The 21,930-nt window shown below is 45.7% G+C and overlaps 1 protein-coding gene across 1 annotated transcript in view; it reads right to left on the bottom strand.

Moving 5' to 3' along the window:
- The window catches only part of UBQLN1 (ubiquilin 1), a 512,801-nt gene that overhangs the window by 357,927 nt on the left and 132,944 nt on the right, over nucleotides 1-21,930 (bottom strand). Inside the window, exon 3 of the mRNA XM_085633159.1 lies at nucleotides 8,449-8,579. Coding sequence (XP_085489285.1) covers nucleotides 8,449-8,579 — 131 coding nt within the window. The remainder of the gene's footprint in view (nucleotides 1-8,448; nucleotides 8,580-21,930) is intronic.

The following is a 21,930-nucleotide window of genomic DNA, read 5'->3' as shown; positions in this document are numbered from 1 at the left end:
GATTAGAGTAATTTATAATCTAATAAATATTATACACTGCAAGTTAAATAGACGTGTCATAAAATTGTTTATGAGAAGCTGTATCATCCCATCAGTGGTGCATGCACTGTTTTCATGTTTTGGCACATGAAAGCCAAACCTACTGGCTTTGTCAATGCTTGTTTAGGTCTCACCTGGCGAAAGCAGCACATGCGCTGCTCTAGTTAAAGAGAACCTTTTGGAATCGATTCTCCCCGTGGTTTCATGCACGCGCCTGCATGGACAAAGATGGCTGCTCTCGCCATCTGTCCAAAGCAGACAGCATGCGCGTGTCCGTGGAACAGTGGACAGCCTGCCGCCATCTTGTTCACGCCGGCTCCCTTCAACTCTGGCTCCGGCGTGCTTTCACTTTAAACAGTGTGCGCGCGACGGACCCAGAGTTGAAGGAAGCCGGCGAGCAATGTTTACAGCTGAGGGGAGCAGAGAGTGCAGCGAGCATTAAAAATGCAATAGGTCTCGCCTTTTATTAACTTAAAGCCATTAGCTTTACTATACAATACCATTAGCAAAGCAAATGGCTTTAACTTAATCAAAGGCGAGACCTATTGCATTTTCAATGCTCGTTTTCTTTGAAGGGGAAAGTCAGTGGTGTCATTTCACAAGCTCTAGCGGTGGCACTTTCACGTCCTACACCAGTGTTTTGGATGCAGGTCCATCCAACAGCACCTTGTTTGGAATAGCAATATAAAAATCGGCTTGCCCCAAGAAGCATTTAACAACTGGAAAGTGGAGACAGGTGTGATGGGGCAGGGGCCTCGGCGTAGAGAGTCCTCGTGTGCTCCCAGCAGAGCCTTTTACTCCCACAAGTCAGCACCCGTTGCAGGACATAATTAGCATTTCGTAGCTGGGCACCAAGGCAGCAGCCGTGCGGCAGGGGGAGATGGAAGGTTATGTCGATTTTTTACGATTGATATGCACCATTATTGAGCGATGAGATTAGCATGAAGCATCAGTAATAAGACAAAGCTAGCTGGAGACATTATCTTACCTGCTGGGTGTTGTTGGGCCACCTGCCTGATCGGCGCCACTTCCCTGCAACTACCGTCATTGCCACCATTTCCGCCGCACCGGCAGAAACAAGGACTACACTGCCCAGAGCACTTTGCGGCAGGAAGCCGCTCACGCCTCTTCCGTGCCCGGAGGCGCTTTAAGACGGAGGAGAGCCCCGGTGAAGCGGGGGCTCTTTCTGCTGCTAGCTGGAGACATTATCTTACCTGCTGGGTGTTGTTGGGCCACCTGCTTGATCGGCGCCACTTTCCTGCAACTACCGTAATTGCCGCCATTTCCGCCGCACCGGCAGAAACAAGGACTACACTGCCCAGAGCACTTTGCGGCAGGAAGCCGCTCACGCCTCTTACGCGCCCGGAGGCGCTTTAAGACGGAGGAGAGCCCCGGTGAAGCGGGGGCTCTTTCTGCTGCTAGCTGGAGACATTATCTTACCTGCTGGGTGTTGTTGGGCCACCTGCTTGATCGGCGCCACTTTCCTGCAACTACCGTAATTGCCGCCATTTCCGCCGCACCGGCAGAAACAAGGACTACACTGCCCAGAGCACTTTGCGGCAGGAAGCCGCTCACGCCTCTTCCGCGCCCGGAGGCGCTTTAAGACGGAGGAGAGCCCCCACGTCGCGGGACGCGCGCAGGCGACGCCGGGCTAAGCCCGGGCAAAGGGCGGGCCGTCTGTGTCCGTCCGGGGCAGGCCGCGGCAGGGCAGGGCCATAATTCCTGGTCGTAGCATCGAGTAATATTCTTCGTATTGAGTGATTATTAGGGCTTGGTTCCCTTGTTTTTATTGATTGTATATTTCTGTTATTTAACGTATTATTGTCTTAAGATATGGGAAAGCATAGGTCTGTTCAACTACATAATGACTCGAAATCCAAATCTACTGTCAATACTCCTCTTCCCAGCTTGACAGCAATCGATTGTATGTTACAAAAAACCATTGGGGTGGTTTCATCAGCTATCAAAAGCACTGAAAGGCGCCTCTCTCTCCCTGTAGGTATGCTTCCCCCTCTTTCTGCCACTAATGCTTCGACTTTTACATCTAACCTACAGGAGTCACTAATAGTTCCATCTTTTATTGGCCTTCCTGAAGTTCGATCTTTACAAATACCCGGGGACAACATAAAATCCCTTCCACAGGTACAATTAGATCATATGCCTATGGAGTCTAGGTTATCTTTGTCCCCTGTTATTTTTTCTAGTGACCAACTTTCTGAGCACTCTCTGCATGAGAGTCCTATAGTTGAGGCGGAAGCAGCTCCTTTTTCAGGTCCAATCGTAATTTCTGGATCTGAACAAAACATCAATAACGATTCACCACGAATGACAACTAGAGGCCAGAAGGCGAAGCAAAAGCAAAACCATTGCATTAAGGAAGGGACACACTTGACAAATGCTAAGGGAAAGGGACCCCATAAACCACGTAAAACTACTAGTAAATCTGTGGAAAAAGGGAAAAAGGACATTAATAATATACTAGTTACCCCTCCTAATACTAGTATGAGTGACCCGTTAATAGGGGAGGGTTTCTGGGGGAAAATGGAGAATTTGTTAATGACCCTTGTGGAACCCATCATGGTTAAATTATCAAATATTGAAGTTAGGGTCACCCACATGGAAAGATTAGTCATGGTTGAATCACAGGTCATGCGGGGAAATGGTTCTGTACCACAAAAACCGCCGCCTGTGATGAAAGGTAATCCTAAAAAAGTACATCACCTGACTGAAAGTAGCGTGCAGGAGAAATCCACCAGATCAAAAGGCACCAATTTGATGGGCTCAGATGTACCAGGACGTTCTAAAGCTGTCCAAAATATTTCTCCAACTGCTATAGGAACAGCTGTTGATGCTAGGGAGGTTACTATTACACCCAGCTTACCTAACATAAACTTGCCCCCGGAGGCCTTACCATACACCGTGGTGTTAGCTAATGTCCCACCCCTTCCCCCAAATGTCCAAGAACATTGGTCAACCTTGAGAAATAAATCTTTACATTTCTTATCTGTTAAATTTGGGTCAAATGGTGCTTTGTTTTCTAACTTTAAGATGGCTAGAAGAGTTGCCTGGATTGGCTCATCTCCTAAATCATTGAGAGGGGACTGCGTGATTCTTTCATTCCGGTCACCTCCTTTGGTTAACGATATCCTTGAGAGATGTTATTCTGGTCAACTCCTTACAGATCATGTCAACATTGTTCCCCTCGATTACTTTTATTCGTCCCCATGGCAGGAAAGGATGCGGGGTTATCATCCTTTACTACCTACCTGGGGGCGTTTTGAGGGAGGAAGATTTGCTATCCCAACTTCTAATCGATTTGACATTCTTAGTGGATTAGACAACAATGATTGACAGCAAATCAATTTTTTACCAAGCATTTTGATTTCTGTAATGGATGATACGTTGCCTTCTGACCCATCGGATATTATCAATGGTGAAACAAGTGTAGCTAGTTCTCGATCTGGAATCGATGGTTACACGGGTGGGGATGAGGTGGTGCCCAAGAGTATAGAGGAGATGAGTGAGAGCGGTCTATTGCCTTTGAAGGAAGATCCTATTTTGGTCCCCTTTACTTCTCCTCCGAGTAGCATTCTGACATGTAATATATGCTCAAGGAACATTGCTGGAATTAAATCCAAAATTGGTAACCCCTTATGGCAAAATTTTATTTACCAGCAAGATCTTATCTGTTTCCAAGAAACATGGACAGGGGATCCAGTCCATATAAATGGGTTTAAAACGTTTCACACCCCAGCAGTGGATTCCGTACATGGCAGAGCCAAAGGAGGCCTGACAATTTATGTATCCAATAAATTGCATTCATTAAGGATATCAGAGCCAGTTAAAGATTCTTACTTTCAACTTTTGATACTGGTTTTTAATTCAGCTACCCCGATTGCTCTGCTCAATTTCTACAATAATTTTCCCTAGGAGGAGGTCTCTATTACGCTCAACAAACTGGCTAACTTAGTGTCCCTACAAGAAAAATCTTTTGGGTATAATATGATGATCCTTCTCCTGGGAGATTTTAATTGTACTTTGTGCAATATGACGATTGATAAGAGATGTACTATAGGGCGAGAAGATGGAGTGAGTTCTTTACATTTTAATCACTCCCCTTTGGGAGAACATTTTAATGAATTATTGGGACAACTAGATTTGGGTTTTCTAAATGAAATTTGTACAAACCCTTTTTCTCTTCCACCAACATTTAATGGCCGAGGTTGTTTTTCGACCATCGACTTTGCATTAACTACAATCAGACATGCTGAATGGTTTGTTAAATTTAATGTTTCTGATATGGCGTTAAGTGATCATTTTCCACTATGTCTAACTACTTCTATTCCCAAGAAAACTGCTCCCAATAATAGTAGAGACAGAGACATACTGTGGGAAAACCTGACCATTGGTTGCACCAATGGTTATACGCTTAAATGGGATAAGGTGGATAAAAATAAAGTATTAAATTCCGTAATAAATAATTGTGCCCCGGAGTTTTTAACTTGTCTATCGGAGGACGGTATTCCAGAAAAAATACTTGCATCTTTTTCGATAATTTGTGATGAAATTAGAACCTCCTTAACGAGAAAATGCAAGAGTAACATTGCACCGAGGGATGGCTGGTTTAACTCTAGATGCACCAGAGCATATTCTTATTTAAAGAAAATGTTGCATAATTACCCTAGGTGTGTGGAAGATATACGTAGAGCTAGAAAAGAATATAAACTAGCCATAAAAGACAGAAAAGATGAGCTAAGAAAAGAATCCTGGGAAGCGTTGCACCAGGCATCGGTTAGCAATGATTGTGCAAGGTTTTGGAAAATTATCAGAAATCCCCTTCTTAATGAAGAGGTTTGTCCCTCCATTGAGATAGCCATCCCGGAGGACAAACGGATTGATCACTTTTCTAAAGTGTATGAGGGAGATTGTATGTTTTATTCTCTTTGTAAACCTATGGATCACCCCCCCTTAGGCAATATGCAGTTTTCCTTAAAAGAGGTTGAAAAAGCCATGTTTGCGAGCAAGGGTGGGAAGGCCCCTGGCCCAGATGGTGTACCTATAGATGTGTTTAAGACAATTATGTCTCTATGGGCCCCCCTTCTGGTCCAGGTGCTAAATGCCAGCTGCAGAACGGATTTCTTGCCCACTTGGGTGGAGTCGATAATAGTCCCAATCTACAAAAAGGGGGACAGACATGACCCGGGTTGTTACAGACCCATTTCCCTTTTAGATTCCTATACCAAAATAGTTGGACGTGTTATCTTGGATCGTCTACTTTCGTGGGCTGAGAATAATTCTATTCTATCCGACCTGCAATATGGTTTTCGTTCTGGTTTGGGAACAGTGGAACAGGGCCTACATTTTTTGATGTTGACCGGGAATTATACCAGGGCTAAGAGGGAGAATTTGTTTGTGGCTTTTGCTGACCTCTCAGCCGCTTTTGATTGTGTGATTCACTCTAAACTATGGATACTACTGGAACAAATTGGGGTTGAAGAAAACATTATTTTCTTAAATGTTTTTATAGTGATGCATCTGCTCGCGTTCGTTATGGACGTAAGGGAGAATGCACGGGCAAAATTCCAATCAGGAGTGGGGTCAGGCAGGGTTGTGTCCTGGCCCCACTCCTTTTTAACTTGTACATAAATGGGTTGGAGACGGCCCTGTGCAACACGAGTTTTGACCCCCCCATAAGTAGCTGGCCGTCCAATTCCGCTATTAATGTACGCGGATGATGCCGTATTAATGTCCCGCACTCAAGTGGGTCTACAGCACGTGGTGGATCGTTTTGCCCTCTTTATGAAAGATCTGGGCTTACGAGTTAATATAGCAAAAACTTTCATCATGCACTGTGGTTGAAGGGTTAAAATTAAGAGGGCCATATTTATCGAGGGTCAGCAGTTATCTCATACCAAGCAATTCTCCTATCTGGGTATATTGTTTACCGGGAAGGATGTATGGGGTGAGGCAATATTAGCAAAAAAACCGATAATGAATCGTTCGATTGCTGCCCTCAGATCCTTCACGAGGAAATTAGGTACCAGACCGCCTACTGAATTAATTAAGATCTATAAGGCCAAATGTGTCTCCGGCGCAATGTACGGTAGTGGGATCTGGGGCTTTGCTGACACTATCCAGCTCCAGGTACTTGAGAACTTTTTCTTGAAATTTATCCTCGCAGTCCCTAAGAGTTCTTCTAACTATATCTGCCACACAGAATTGGGACTCTCTTTTATATCAGATCTCATTAAGTTGGAACCGGTACTACTTTGGCATAAGGTATGGACAAAAGAAGAACCCAAACTTAATAGAAACATACTGGCAGATGTTTTAAAACTGGATGGACATTCGAGGATACCGTGGCTGAATTATGTACGTAAATTCTTAAGTGATATTGGTAAATTGGATTATTTTTTAAACCCTCATACTATGTCAGCTATCTCACGGAAAGAGCTAAAAAAAGAGGGTTTGCTCTTTCTAGAATCATTAAGAAATGCTGCTGAGGCCTCAAAACCCACTGTTTTAAACCACCATATAATTTTAACATCTTTTAATATTCAACCCTATTTGCTTCATGTTCCGGGTAATTATGACAGATTTTTATTAACCCGTTTTAGGCTAGGACTGTTTCTTAGACTGGTTAGCTTCCCATTAGTTAATAATTGGTCTCACGAACTGCCTCCCTGTCCCTGTGATGAAATTTCCCCCCAAAGTACAATGCATGTTGTCCTATTTTGTAAATTTTATCACCAAACGAGGTGTGTTCTTTTATTACCGTTTTTAAGGGAGATCGGGCATCGGCAATGCCGCCCGGCAATGTACGATATCCAACACTTGGACAATCACCTCTGTGTTGCAACAATCACATTGTACTTGAAGAAAGTGATATTTATTAGAAAAAGGATAACTGTATAAATTGTATCTCTTTTTTATCAACCTATGGAAATGATTTGCTCCATGATGTGATATTTTTATCTTTTTCTTATGAATTGTAATGTATTTTTACATATATACTTTCATGATTGTTTTTCTTTACAATCGAATAATGTTTTTCTGTTTGTGTCTGAAGACAAAGCAAAAGGGGAGTTAGTTGGCAGCCAGTTAGTTGTGATCGTCAGCAGGATACAGAGAGGTAAAAACAATGGCTTTACTATGACTTTGGCTACAAAAAACGAAGGAACAGAGCTATAATTTTGGCATATCAAAAGCTGCATGAATGGTTTTACATTTGCCATTTTGTTTTTAAACAAGAGATGACTTTTACTCAGGCTACTTTAGCAGCTATGGATTACGGTGAATGACATTTCTCCTTGGGGCTGGAGCACGCATAATGAAAGAAAATACATATACATACTAATATTGTTGATATCTCTGCGAAGGACAATCTGCTGGTATATGAGACTCATTAAATTCTTTTTATAAAAAAAAAAAAAGGAGCTACAACAAAAATTGGGGAGGTAGGTTTGGTTGTCTGTCTGCTAGACAATTAAGGTTTAAGATTTCCATCTGTAGTTAGCATGTAAAATGAAACAGCTGCTAACCTTTATTTCCAGTTGTACATTGTAGTGCGCTTAATTGAAGTCATAAATGTTAAAATAATTCAGTGCTGCATGTGTGGGCCCCAGAACACTCATAACCATATACTTAAAACACAATTCAGGTGAAGATTCACCATAATTAATGCTATGGGGCGCCTTCAACAGCCTATCACTGACCAGATTTATTCCTGCAAGTAACAGAATTAAAAGGTCAACAATCTTACAGACACTTCACTGCAGCATTCAACATAAGAACTAATGCCTAAGCTATGAACAATTAAAGAAAAGGAGGCTTAATACATTTCACATTAGCCCTATGGCAAAAAGCACCTGAATTGTAACTAAAGTATATAGTTTCAAGTGTTGTGGGTTACCCACATGCAGCAGTTGATTATTCAAATAGTTAGGACTATCAATTTAGATCCTACAATGCAGAACCTTACTTTCAGAAACTTAAAACTGTATTGACATTAATGGTGTTTGCTACTACTTGCTGTGTTACACTTTTTCTAACTGGAGTAAGCACTTACTGTTCGCCCCGGTTACTATAAAAGAATCAAGTGCTAAAACGGAAAAGTTGGTTATTGAGTTTGAATGCAATAGTATTGTGGCGGCAAGACAGTAACCATAACGGTTATTGGCCAGTAATCTCCATCAGTCATGGGATACCAAGAAAAGCCCTCAACATTACTTTTGAGAACATCTGATGATTATCAAAAAGCAAGGAAAACTGTAAGATTAGAAACTGCACATACAATAACAGGCATTAACAATTATTAGGCTAAATTTATCCTAATTTTCCAAACTCTCCTTTCATTCACATTCTAATAAGGAATTTGGTATTAAACTCTCAAACACAAAGAGACCTTACCCATACTAAAAGGACTGCTGTTTGAGGATGTTGTGGTGGTGGTGGTGGTTGTTGTGTTGCTTGGCGGTGCTGTGGTGGTGGCAGTGGCAGTACTGCCACTTGTTGACTGTTGAACCGGGGGATCCTGTGATCTGGCATTAACACAAATAAAATAAATTACTAAACAGTTTTCAGAGGAATTCTGCATGTTAATCATGCTCTTTTATGAAAAGAGCAAATTCTACACAACCAGAAAGAGTGGTTATGGAGTTGGTGCTTATACCCAGAGCTCACCAACAGCCCACTTACATGCAAGAGAGTAGTTCCTCTCCTACCTGCAACCCTGCAGACATATTTTTTGCTGCACCTTAAATAATTTTTGCAAGGTCGAAAACTTAAAGAGACCTTCCCATACTAGCGGGGTTCTCTCATAGATTTCATGGGCTCCCCAATCGTGTGTTAAAGGGAGAGACCAGCCCAGATGCCCCAAGTCCGACCACAAACCCTGAGCAGCAAACAACAGCTGTGCTGTTGTGTTTTGGCCATCTGGGGACTTCCCTGGCCTGTCCTCCTGGTCCAGCAACTGGACCAAGCTGACAGTGCCCACCTAACACGCCAGTCCGCACGTACACATTGCCTGCAATCCTCTACCAGAACCTGTTACAACCTCTGAGGTAGAGATCTAGCCATCACATTACGTTTATACCAGACTAAGTTTCACTCTGTTCACATTTACTGAGCTCTGGCCTTCTCTCTTGGTAATAGTAGCAGATTCAATATAGATCACAATTTGATACGGTCAAACTGGTCTGAATGGCAACTGAAAAGCTTGTGAAATCTGTTCAGCAAGATGCTGTCACCTGCAGTGGATGCTCTCGCCACCGGGGGACACCAAGCACTGGCAAACCTAAAAGGTCGGGCTGTGGCAAACCAAGAAATGTTTATTTATACTTTTCTTAGTTGCACAAATGCTTAATAGGCAGAAAATGTGTAAAAGTAATAATAAAAGAAAAAGCTGCAATGCGAACTTGCAGTATAGGTGTTAGCAAACAAAAGGTAAGAAATGACCCATAACCCAGATAAATAAAACCACAGGGAATAAAAGCAGAAATCAAACGGATTCCTGACACGTAAGTGAACTACTTTTTCGTAAGAGGTGTACAAGCAATATACCACCAATACCACTAAAAAGAACCAATGGGTCACTTTTTTGCCCCTTGCTGTAAGAAGTGGTGGAATCAAAATGGTGAATGATATTTGAAAAGATCGATGGATAAAGAGGGATGATCGAAAAGGTACATTATGATTTTTTGAGAAAACAGGAGGTTAATATGTCTAGGCTAGACCTAAACAAAACCAATATGCCCCTTAAAATGCGGCAGCACCATCCTAGTCATAAAAACTGTGTTAATTACAAACAAGTATTCATCACCTTAACACTGAAGTGCACCTATTTAGTTGAAGGTGCAGATATATTCAGCCAAAACACCATCACTTAGTAGGAAAAAAAAGTCAGTTGTTGGACTCACTGATCTATGCTGCATGTCCTGGAGAGTAGAAGCAAATGTTCACAGACAAACGACTATGCCAATGAAAAAAAAAGTCCTGATGCAAAGTCACTTTCTACATGCATACATGCATTTTAAATTTATGATTTTTTTTCTTTTATTACAGGAGACTAGCAAATAGCTAAAGCAGGCTCTATGCCAGAACTTAAAGGAAAACCATGGAAAAGAAGAGCAGGGGTGACAGACGGAGGAGATGTATGCAAGAGAATAGTGCAATAGACTACAATGGGATAGAGGACATGGTGGCCAAGCCAGAAAGTACACAGAGAGGTAATAGGACTTGGCAAAGGAAGAAACGTATAGTTTCTTACCGGTCGGTGTAGTTTTGCAGCTTGAAGACTTTCTGGATTCACTATGCTGTGCATTATTCCGCCATCTAGTGGTTGGGTCTGGAATTGTAGTATTTCTTCTCTTTTTTTTTTTTTCATGGTCAAGGTGGGCGTCGACATACCACCATTTGGTGTCCTTCGTGACGTCGACGTGCTTCCTCCGGAAGCTCCCACCTTTGGTCGCCATCTTCGGATTCTTTTTTCTTTCTTTATTTTGTTATTTAATCCTTGTAAAGTCTTTTCACCTTCTACCCCCCTTTATCCTCCTGTCTCATCTTTCTGGCGGAGGAGGGTGGGTTCGCTAGTGAATCCAGAAAGTCTTCAAGCTGCAAAACTACGCCGACAGGTAAGAAACTATACGTTTTGCAGCGTGAATCTTTCTGGATTCACTATGCTGTGCATCGACTTTGTAGCGGTTTCTCCTCATAGTGGTGGTTGGGTGGAAGATGAGCATTGGTTACTGAAAATGTGTTGCAAGACCTTCTGTCCCACTTGCGCTTCTTTGTTCATTTGGATATCCACACAGTAGAGCTTAGTGAACGTATGCACTGAAGACCATGTTGCCGCTTGGCAAATGTCTTGGATAGGTGTGTTTACTGGAAACGCAATTGTTGCTCTTTTTTTCTTTGTTGAGTGAGCATGAACTGCTCCTTGTAATGGCTGAGCTGCCAGTTTGTGGCAGAGCAGAATGGTTTGTGCAATCCATCGTGCAATGGTATTGTTGGTAACAGGTCGTCCCAAAAAACTGCTGGCGAAGGATACAAAAAATTGCTTTGTTTTTCTGCACTCTTTTGTCCTTTCTATATAGTGCATCACTGCCCTCCTGGCGTCCAGTGTGTGTAAGGCTCTTTCTGTGCTCGTGGACGGTTTTTGGAAAAAACTTGGTATTTGAACTGTCTGGTTGATGTGGAACTTGGACACCACCTTTGGCATGAAATGCGGGTCTGTTCTCATGACAATCCTGTCACTGTGTATTTGTAGGTAGGGTTCTTGGAGAGTTAACGCTTGCAATTCACTTACTCCTCGTAGTGATGTGATAGCCACTAGGAAGGCTGTCTTTAGTGTGAGCATATGTAGTGTAGCTTTGTGAATAGGCTCAAATGGTGCTTTCATCAGTTGTGTGAGCACTACATTGAGGTTCCATGCTGGTGCTGGCATTCTGCCTGGAGGAGCGATCCTTTTTGCACCTTCTAGGAATCGCTTTACCACCTGTGATGTGAAGAAAATGTTCACTGTTTCTCCTCTTGTGTAAGCCACAATTGCCGCTAGGTGGACCCTTAGGGACGTGTAGCCTAGTTTATTTGGCAGTAGATGTGTCAAGTATCTTAGTACTGTTGATTTCTTAGTAATCTTTGTTTGCAGATTTTCTCTAATGCACCATTCGGTGAATCTCTTCCACTTTGCTACGTAGCACTTTCTTGTGGTCGGTCTTCTTGCCTCTGAGTACTGCCATCGTACTTGCCGGTAATTTGAGGTGTGCGAACTCTAGGTCCTCAGGAGCCATGCAGCTAGGCTGAGGCTCTCTGGTTCTGGGTGTAGTACTCTTCCGTTTTGCACTGTTAGCAGGTCCTTCCTGGCGGGGAACCTGTGTGCGTGCGTGACATCTCCATGATTTGTGAAAACCATGTTTGCCTGGCCCATTGGGGTGCTATCAGGATGAACGTCATGCTGCTGAACCTGCACTTGTTCAGCACTCTGTGTAGTAGTGGTATTGGTGGAAAAGCGTATGCAAATGTCCCTGACCAGCTTATCCATAGCGCATTCCCCAGGGACTGTTTGCACGGTACTCTGGATGCGAAGTTTTGGCATTTTGCATTTTGGTGTGTTGCAAAGAGGTCTATTTGTGGAGTCCCCCATTTGTGGAATACCTTCTGGATTTCCTGTAGGTTGATCTCCCATTCGTGGGATGCTGACTTCTGTCTGCTGAGCCAATCTGCCTCTACATTGTCCTTCCCTCGTAGATGTATTGCTAACAGGTCTATTTTTCTGGGGATTGCCCATCTCCATATTTCCTGCGCTAGCCGGGAAAGTGTCACTGAATGTGTCCCTCCCTGCTTGTTGATGTAGAACATGGTAGTTGTGTTGTCTGTTTGTATCAGTACTCTGTTCCCGTACAGCAGTTTCTGAAAGGCTTTTAAGGCTAGGAACACTGTCTTGAGTTCTAGGCAGTTGATGTGCTTTATTGCATCCTGATGTCCCCACAACCCCCTTACTTTGAGATTGTTTGTGTGCGCTCCCCACCCCTTCTGGGAGGCGTCTGTTGTAATGGTTACAGATGGAGTTGGTTGTGTGAATGATCTCCCCCGTGCTAAGTTCTTCTGGTTCCACCATGCTATTTCTTGCTGTACTGTTTGTGTGACAACCACTAGATCCTCCCAACTCCCTGTCGCTTGTGACCATTGCTGCTGGATCCATTCTTGGAATGGCCTCATGTGTAGGCAAATATTTGGTACCAAATGTATGCATGATGCCATCATCCCCATCAGTTTGTTCACAGTCCTCACTGTCAGAGCTTGCCCCTTGCGGTAAAGACGCGTCTCCTTGCATATAGCCAGAGTCCTCTTTGCACATGGAATCACCGTGCATTGTATGGTGTTGATTTCTGCTCCTAAGAACCTCATCAGTTGTTCTGGTTCTATTGACGTCTTCTCCCAATGGATCGAAAACACCAGTCTGTATCACTATCTCTATGTGCTTCCTGCACCTGTGGTATGAGCATGCTTTTACTAGCCAGTCGTCGAGGTATGGGTATACATGTATCCCCTTCCTCCTTTTGAGTCTTTATGAACCTGTTTAGGAATCTGAGGTCTAGAATTGGACGTAATGTTCCATCTACCTTTGGTATGAGGAAGTAGGTTGAGTATACACCTTTGTTCCTTTGTTTTTGTGGCACCATTTCTATGGCTCTTTTCTTTAGCAGTTCTCTTGCTTCCTCCCTCAAGTGTGTCAGCTCTTTTGTTGTGCGCACTCTGACCATTGGCCTTCTGTTTTGCGGTGTCCTTTCCAGGTCTATACAGTACCCATATTGTATGAGGTTTAATATCCATTTGTCTGATGTTATTTTCCTCCACTTCTGAAGGAAGTGTCTTAATCTGCCGCCTACCGGTGATGTGTGTTGGAAGAGCTGTTGAAGTTTTTGATTTTTTGCTGGTTTTTGTCTCGTCTCTTTCTGCACTTTCTGAGGTCTCATCCAGGAGTGCGTTGTTTCTGCTGGTGAGTCACTTTCCTGTGGGAGGCTGACTTCCCCTCTGGCCGTTACCCCTTCCTCGGCCGCGCCCTTGAAAGGATTGTCCTCGGGGATGGTACTGCCAGTTTTGCTGCTGCTGTCCCTGCTGCTGTACCTGGTTACCCCCTTGATAATTTTGCTGGGTGGTTTGGTGTGTTGCCCCAGGCTGATGATTTCCTCTGCCTGTTGGTCTCCTGGAAGGTGTTCCCCTTCTCATACCTCGGAAATGCAGCGCCCCCATAGATCTAGCTGTTTCGTTATCTTTCTTCAGCTGGTTCAACTTTTTATCAACTAGTGCTCCAAACAGTTGTTCCCCGTTGAAGGGTGTGTTGAGGATATTGTTTTGGACCTCATTCTTGAACCCTGAAATTCTTAACCAGGCATGTCTCCTTTCCGTGATCCCCAGCATCATCTGCCAGCTCGATGTCTCTGCTGCGTCCAGGGCTGACTTTAAACATGTATTAGCCATGTTCTTCCCCTCCTCTACCAGATGGCTTGCTCTTCTCTGGTATTGTTCTGGTACGTGCTTGAGGAGTTCTCCCACTTCTTCCCAGTGCTGGTATGCGTCTCTGTTGATGAGCGCATTGGAGTTGGCGATGCGCCATTGTATGGCTACACTCCTTTCCATCTTCATACCGATCATGTCCATCCTCTTGCTTTCTTTGTCTGGTGGAGGGCCAGAGTTTGTGGGTATATTTGCCCTTTTCCGAGCTGTGGATGTAATGATGGAGTCGGCTGGTACTGACCCTCTGATGTACATGGGGTCCTTCGTAGAATGTTTATATTTTTTCTCTACTCGTTGAGTCGCAGCTCTACACACGGCAGGCTCTTTGAATGCCTCCTTCCCCTGGTCCAGCACACTTGAGAGCATGGGCAGGCACTGGCTTTTAGTCTGTGAAGGCAGAAAGGTCGCCAAGAGGAAGCAAGACTGGGGTTTCTCTTCCTCTAACTGCACTCCATATGTCTCAGCCACCCTTTTGATGACTTGATTGTAGATCCCTATGTCGTCCGGTAGCGAAGGCCTCGACGGATATGAATCTACGCCCTCTTCTGGTGATTCGGCGTCGAGATCTTCCTACGGCAAGACGTGAGCCTCCGAAGAAGTCGACTCTTGGTAAGACTCATCTTCTTCCCCTTCGCCTGTCCCGTAGTACAGGTCCTCTTCCTGTTCCTCTCCAGGTTCAGGTGTGTTCGGCGCTTCGAATTCCTCAACGCCCTTTTCTGTTTCGGGTGTAGAATTTTTGCTTTTCGTCGAAGTCTTTCTTGCGTTGCAAGATGTTAGCCATTTCGGCCTCGAGCCTCTTTCTTTTCTTCTCCATCTCTGCCGCGTGATCGGCTTCCATGGCCTCGACCTTCCTCTTCGCGGTTGTCGACATACTAGTCGAAACCTGTCTCGGGCCTTCGCCTTTCGATGTCGAAGCCTCTTTTTCGTGGCTGCTCTTCGGCGCCTTTCCGTTGTCTTGGGATTTCGCCGTCTGGGGGTCCTTCTCAGAGGATCCGACGGTCTGTTTGTCCCTGGATGCAGTAGTCGAGGACGAGTGCTTCGACGGCCCTGCTCCTTTCGAGGACTTTGGCTCGCCTTTGCGAGTATCAGTGGAGTGTTTAGGGTTCGACGACTCTTACCTCCTTCGATGTTTTCTTTTCGACCTCGACGACCACGACGTCTTCTGGTCCTTCTGCTACGTTGTCTTCCTCTCCGCTAGAGAGTCCCAAATCTCGTAGCAATGGGGGCGTCCCCTGCCCCTGCATGTTGTAGTTTGCTCTTCTCTGTCTCTTCCCATCAAAGGGACCTTACATGGGATGCATTTCAAAAAGAAAAATGAAACATCTGTTTCATTTTGTAAGAGCAGACAGTGGTCCGTGGGGCCACTGCCTGCTTAAAAAATATTTACACATCCTTTCACAAAGGGGAAGGGGTCCCCTGGCAACCCCTTCCTCTTGGTAAACTGCAAGTGTTTTGCAACTTTACTTGCGGTTGCACAATGATACATACAAATGTGGCTCGCTATTAGAAAGGGACGCCACTTCCTAATACCGTCTTGCACAATAGCGTTTTTACATGCGAGCAGGGTAGGGGAGGAGTGGTGCGCCCACTCCTCGTGCGCAAAGACTGTTGGGCCACATAAGCCCCTGGCTGGGCGGCGTCCTGACCAATCTCAGCGCTGCTTGAGGCATTGTGATTGGCTTAGGGGAGGGAACCTAGCTGCCTGCCTCCTGTTCCTGTTTAAAAAAAAATAATATTATTAAATTAAACCCCCCTCCCACTCGACCTCGCCACGCGACCCCCCCGCCCAACCCAACACTACTCTCCTCCCTCCCGCGATTCTCGACTGCCGCAGTGGCCCACCCGAATGCACTGTTGGCCCACCCAAATAACAATTCCTGGAGCCGGGCCTGGCTGGCTGTACGCAAACCTGGCAGATTAAAATCTAAATGAACGAGATAGCACCCCCAATCTACATAATCAAGGGGTCTCGGGGCAAACGGTTCGGCGCAAGTGTTTGTTTGTTTAAACCGTGGGCCCGACTGTGCAATATTTCACAGGCCTGCGCCCTCCGCCAGCCCCCCAGAAAGGGCAGCGTGGTAGTTTGCACTGGTAACAAAAGGGGGTGCGCACAAGACGTCAGCTACGGGCCAGCCCAGCCTGCCTTCAAAGTCTTCCCCGTCTCCCATGGGTGTAACAAAGGCCCCCCGCAGCTCCCGCGGTGCGGGGGGGGGGGGGCGAGCTCCTGGGGGCCCCCTGCAGCGTACTGGGGACTGACGAGGGAGAGAGAGAGACCACACGGCCGGTGCGTTTATTTACACTACTCCATGCTTGTGCAACTGCAGCCGATCTGTGTCAGCCAGTCCCTGATACAAGTTTGACAACGTCAGACACTTCCCTGAGGGGCGGCTGGTCCATAGGGGGCGCTGGAGCGGCTACCCACTATCATCTACAGAAAAAGAAACGCTCTCTGCAACTCAGGCGGCAGGACTGTAAGAAGACGAACTGCAACTGGCACCTTTCTTAGTTTGTCTGTTTAAAGTGCACAAGCAGCAGCAGGAAAGTGCAGGAGTTCAGATGAACAGCGCATGTGAAGGGCGCTTTTCGTTTCAGCTTCCGTCTTCCATTGACAAGGCATTAGACATGTTGCGCATGCTTAGTGTAGTGCAGCATGTCTTAAGATAGCATCCTGCTCGGGCGGTAACGTGTTTTTGACGCAGTCGCCCCACACCTTGTCAAATGCCAGGATACAGCAGAGTGAAGAAGGATCAGCCCCAGGCCAGACCCCTGGCCTCACCACAAGGCACCATTTGGAGTCAGTCTTGAAAATCGATTTGAAGCGGACGGCGGTGGCAAAAGTGTAGAACAAATAAATATGAGGTGAAAATAATTCGAGAAAAAAATGTTCGGTCGCTGATTGAGAGTTGTTTTTTTCTTTGTTTTCTCATAGTAAGATGAAATGTAAGTATTAATTGATATTGTTCCCCTCATGGTAATTATTTGTTGCAACCATGTGCACCAATTGACTGACTTACTGCTGGTGAAGTAAGCACATGCCCTCACACCTTTCTTGCTTTTCACATGCTTTGCAGGGGTGCGGTCAACCATGTGCTGTTAAGCTGACTGCCTTTTCCAAGTCCTTGTTGGGTGTTTTTGTAAGTTGTAGGCCTAGACTTGTGTAGGCTTCTGCTGCTCTTTCCCTGATGGGCCTGATGAACAAACATTCCCCTTTCCAAGGTTTGCTGCACGATTTTGTCCCTGTGACACCCCCTTTGAGCTAGAGTGCAGACATGATTGAGGAAGCAAGCAAAGTGATGTGCAGTCGGAGTCTCGGAGTCAAGGCGCGCATGTCATCTGTATCTGCCCAGCCCTGCTACCTACCCGAGCATAGATCGAGGCTGCGCAGGGTTTTCGATCAGGCTATAAATCGAACCTGTAGGCAAGCCCTTATTGCAGCACTCATATACCATTACCTGCCCAAACAGAAGTGGTGTCAATTTTCTGACACTATTTGAAGCAGGAGTGAAGACCATTGTGGCATGATAACGACTAACGATGTATTTTGCCATAGCTGGCTACGTGTCCTTAGTTGAAGAATAGTGCTTACTGACACCACAAGTCGATGGCCCACAGATGGATACAAGCCATTACGGTTATCAAAGGATGACGTGGTTGAGCAGTTTCATTTGAGCAAACTTTGCACAACCACCATTTCGGACTGTCTCTGCTTTAACAGTGCCGCTACTTGGGTGTTCCGGGCAGCGCTGACACTGATTGACTTTGAGCTGGTCGAGATTCAGTACATAGGATGCTATGATGACTACACCATGGAGGAGACTAATGACAGGCTCGTCACTAAACCACTCACATTATGAATGTTATTTAAGTGAATCAGAGTAGTGTACTTGAGAGGTATTTATTCCTCCATCCTTCTTTTGACCATTACCTCGCTCATCACCTCTGACTGTCTCCGTCTTGCACGTCACACCATGCCACATTCAGGCCAGAGTCCCTGGCTTCACAGCATGGCAGCACTTGGAGTCAGACTCGAAGTTGCTTGGAAGCTGGCAGCGGCAGCAGTGTAAAGCAAGCGAGCGCGCCTCGCGCTAAAGGTGGGAGGGTTGAGGGGAGTGCGCCCGACAGCACACAAAGCGTTTCCCTTGCGGGAGCGAGCCAGGGGCACCATGTGTTTGTAAGTTAATTACAGACATATGGCGCCAGCCGCTCGCACCCACAAGGAAAGCACCAAACGTGCACGCGTTGCCATTGAAGGTAATGGAACGCGTGCACGTTTTTGGCTGAAAAGCCAAAGCGATTGCTAAAGGTCTTTTGCCTATAAAGAGGGAGGGTGTACCCATTCTCTACAAGATTTAAAACCCAACGCTCTTAAGTGATCAGTTTCCAATCTTGTAGAAAGTGGGACACCCGACCCCCTACCGGACCAACATGTTCTAAGATGGGGGAATCTAGAACTGCTTTCCTGAAGTACCAACGGTGGCGGGAGGAGGAGGAGGAGGAGGAGGATTGCTACCGAGAGGCTCCCTTAAGACGCCCTTTATTCTTCCCTCTGTACGATTTGTACAAAGGATTCTGCTGCTGCAGGCCTTAAGACTGCTGACGGCCACGAAAAGAAAGCAGCTCTTCCAAAACCACGATACCGCTTGTAGCCGTATCCTCTGGACTGCACCTGGAGGCCCAGAGACCTTGCAGTAGCCCTGCTATCCTTAAAACACTGCAAGGCAGAGTCAGCCTTTGAACCAAATAGTCTTGACCCATCAAAGGGCAAATCCAGCAGAGTCGCTTGAACATCAGGTGAAAATCCAGACGATCTAAGCCAAGCCTGTCTTCTTGTTGCCACAGAAGAAACCCATCACACGAGCCACAGAGTCAGTAGTGTCCAGACCCGATTGTATGACCTAACGGGCCACAGCCTGAAATTCGGAAAGGGCCTCGAAGAAATTATTTCGATCCTCTTCCGGCAACTTTGGAGCTAGCTGCTTGACTGAGTCCATCAGAGCATGGGTATACCTCTCAAGAGGGAGGTTATTTAAAACAGATCCAGCAGAGAGAAAATACTCTAATCCAAACGTGATTGGTGTTTCTTCCACTTTTCTCTCCTCATTTTTAGGGTCCTACAGGCCCCTTCACCCAGACAGGCTATGGGGCATATTAGTGCTACCATATAAGTATGTTTATATGTCTATATGTTTGTACAACGTTACATGTTGATTGTGTGTTTATTGTCACGAAGCTTGTCCAGGAAGATGAGTGTTTTTTTTTTTTAAAAGGTGGTGTTTTTAAAAGGTGGTGTTTTGTAACCAGTTCCGTTTTCTCTAGACTGGAGATTTGTGTGATAACAACATGAAAACAAGCACTACTTGTTCCTTTTTAATAACATTAGATCACTTTCTTATTTTATTTTGAAAGACACTGACAAGATGAGTGTGCCAAAACGCGAATACCAGCACCTGCCCATTGAGGCAGGATGTATTTTTCTAACCTGCATTTCTTTTTCTCTAATAAAGATACTACGTGTTCATCAATAACCGTATGTATATAACCAAGTGCACTCAATAGGCGCACGTTATTAGTCTAATTTTTCACCTTAATTTAGGTTTCTGCACGGAGTGGTACACGTGGGGCTGGATCCCATGCTGTCCTGAAGAAGAGGTTAGGGGATACCTCGAAACATGTTGACAAAAAATTAGGCAATATAACCACATAACAGTTATATTTTTCCTCCCCTTTTTATCTTACGAGCTAGGAGTAGGAATAAATTGTTAACTCACTAGTTAGGTATTTTTAACTAACACAAACACCACTCCCCCAACACTGCACAACACATAGTTTCAAACAAAAAAGTGCTCCTACGTAAATCTCGCAAGTCGTAGCACGCCCCAAGCAGTAGATGCTTGGGATGGCCCCAATGATGAAGCATGTCACCTAGGGGCAACACTGGATGAGTGAGGGGACTCTAGAAAAGCATTTTTCTTTTCTAAATTGTTGAGGCTCACCAATTTGGTGAACCCACTGTCTGTTGACTTAGGCTAGTTACTCATGATCCATTATCTATGGATCAATTGAGTGTATACCTCCCAAAAAGACAGGTTGCATTAGTGGACTTCAGAGCCATATTAGCAGAAGAGAACACCTTCTTTGCTGCCTGCTCCATCTTTTTAGAATCCCTATCACCAGGTATGGTAGGGAAAGAACCAGAAGACTGCTTCGAACAAGAAGCCTGGACCACCAAGCTTTCTGGTGACGGATGCGAAGACAGAAAAGCTGGATCCCCAGGAGCAGGCTTGTACCTTCTTCAGATGGAACAAGAAACTGCAGGAGCAGACAAGGGCTTCTGCCAAACTTCCATTATAGGCTTAGTTAAGGCTTCATTCAAAGCTAGCAGCGGTTCAGAGGCTGAAGAAGAAGTATTAAGAACCTCCGTAAGGATATTAGATTTTACCTCCGCTGCGGGAAGTTGCAGATCAAGCAGTTCAGCTGCCTTCCTGATCACCACGTGATAAGGAGCAATGTCTTGTAACACTCCAGCCTTCGGGGAAGAAAGATCATATTCAGGAGAAGTATCCAACCCACTGGCCTCCTGTAAGCCCTCAAACTCGTTCACAGACTCAACAATTTCTCCTTCCTCCTGATCCTGTGAATATGCCTCCTCCTCAAGGAGTCTCAGCCTCTCTCCTAGAGCACAGTTTAAGAATCGGCGTCGGCAGCGCCAAGCGCGGCGTCGATGGAGGAGCCTCAGCTTCAAACCTCAGCGTCGATCGAATTCGAGGCGGCGCCGACTCAACAGCCGATGGAGTCCGCAGAGCCGGAGTGGAAAACCTCGGCGCCGGGAAATGCCAAGCCGGAGTCGACGGCATGAATGGCACAAAGGGTGCTTGAGGATAGTGGTGACGAACACCCAAGTTGAAGGCCAAAGGACCCACGGGACCCGAAGGCACACTAGATGGAGCAGAGGCCCTGGCAAACATGCCAAACATTGCATTAAGAAAATGCGTTGGGTCTGATCCAGGAACAGGAAAAGGAGGATATGGATCCGTACCTTCCTGAAGAGGAACCGCCTGAACTGGAGCCGGGGACAGCGCCCGCACAGGTAAAGCTACACGGCTTGGAGACGACACCCTGGGTGTCCGAGACATAGCAGGAGCCGGAGAACCTTTATGCGACGAAGAGCCCTTCGACCCCGGCGACCATGGAGCCGGAGATGGAACCGGCGTCACCCGTGGAGATGGAGTCGGAGTCGGAGAAGGAGAAACAGAGTCCTTTCTTCGAAGTTGCTTAGCTGGAGAAGGCAAAAACCACAGTTGATGGACAGAATGCAGAACAATGTCATACATTCACCCCAGTACAGAGATCTGGGCCTAAATCCATCGTTTTTTTGCTCACCATGCCATTCCAGTTTGAACCCAGTCATATGCAAATCAGTCGTGACCCTGTGCCTCATGGCAACAGTCCAGCCCGAACTGCCAAGCCAGGTCCTCCCTTGGCATCACCGGATGGAGCAGAAGGCTGCAGTTATTGTGTTCTCCAGATTGCAAGCCCTTACCAAGGAGGGCCACGCAGCCCATTGTACACGCGTATTCGAGACGCCACGTAATCCTATGCCCTGAAGAAGTTCATTGTTTCGCGTTGGCTGACAATTTCCTGCAATAAAAAGACTGTTTATGAAAACCTAAGAAAGACTATAAGATTTATTGAAAAACAACTGTCTACACATCAGGTGGTGCACCACTCCATATCTTGGGGTCAAGTTCTGCTAATAGGTGTAGTACAGTGACTTACAGGACCTGTCTCCAGGAGTTAAGGCGAGTGGTGTGCAAGGTCCAAGGCAGCACCAACAGTACAGTACCAGCGGCACGAGGGCGGCCGGGTGAAGGTGCA

Source organism: Triturus cristatus, chromosome 2_1 (assembly GCF_964204655.1).
Source record: "Triturus cristatus chromosome 2_1, aTriCri1.1, whole genome shotgun sequence".
NCBI classification, from domain to species: Eukaryota; Metazoa; Chordata; class Amphibia; order Caudata; family Salamandridae; genus Triturus; species Triturus cristatus.
Note: the sequence above shows the minus strand (reverse complement) of the source record. Positions and strands in the feature narration are given on the sequence as shown.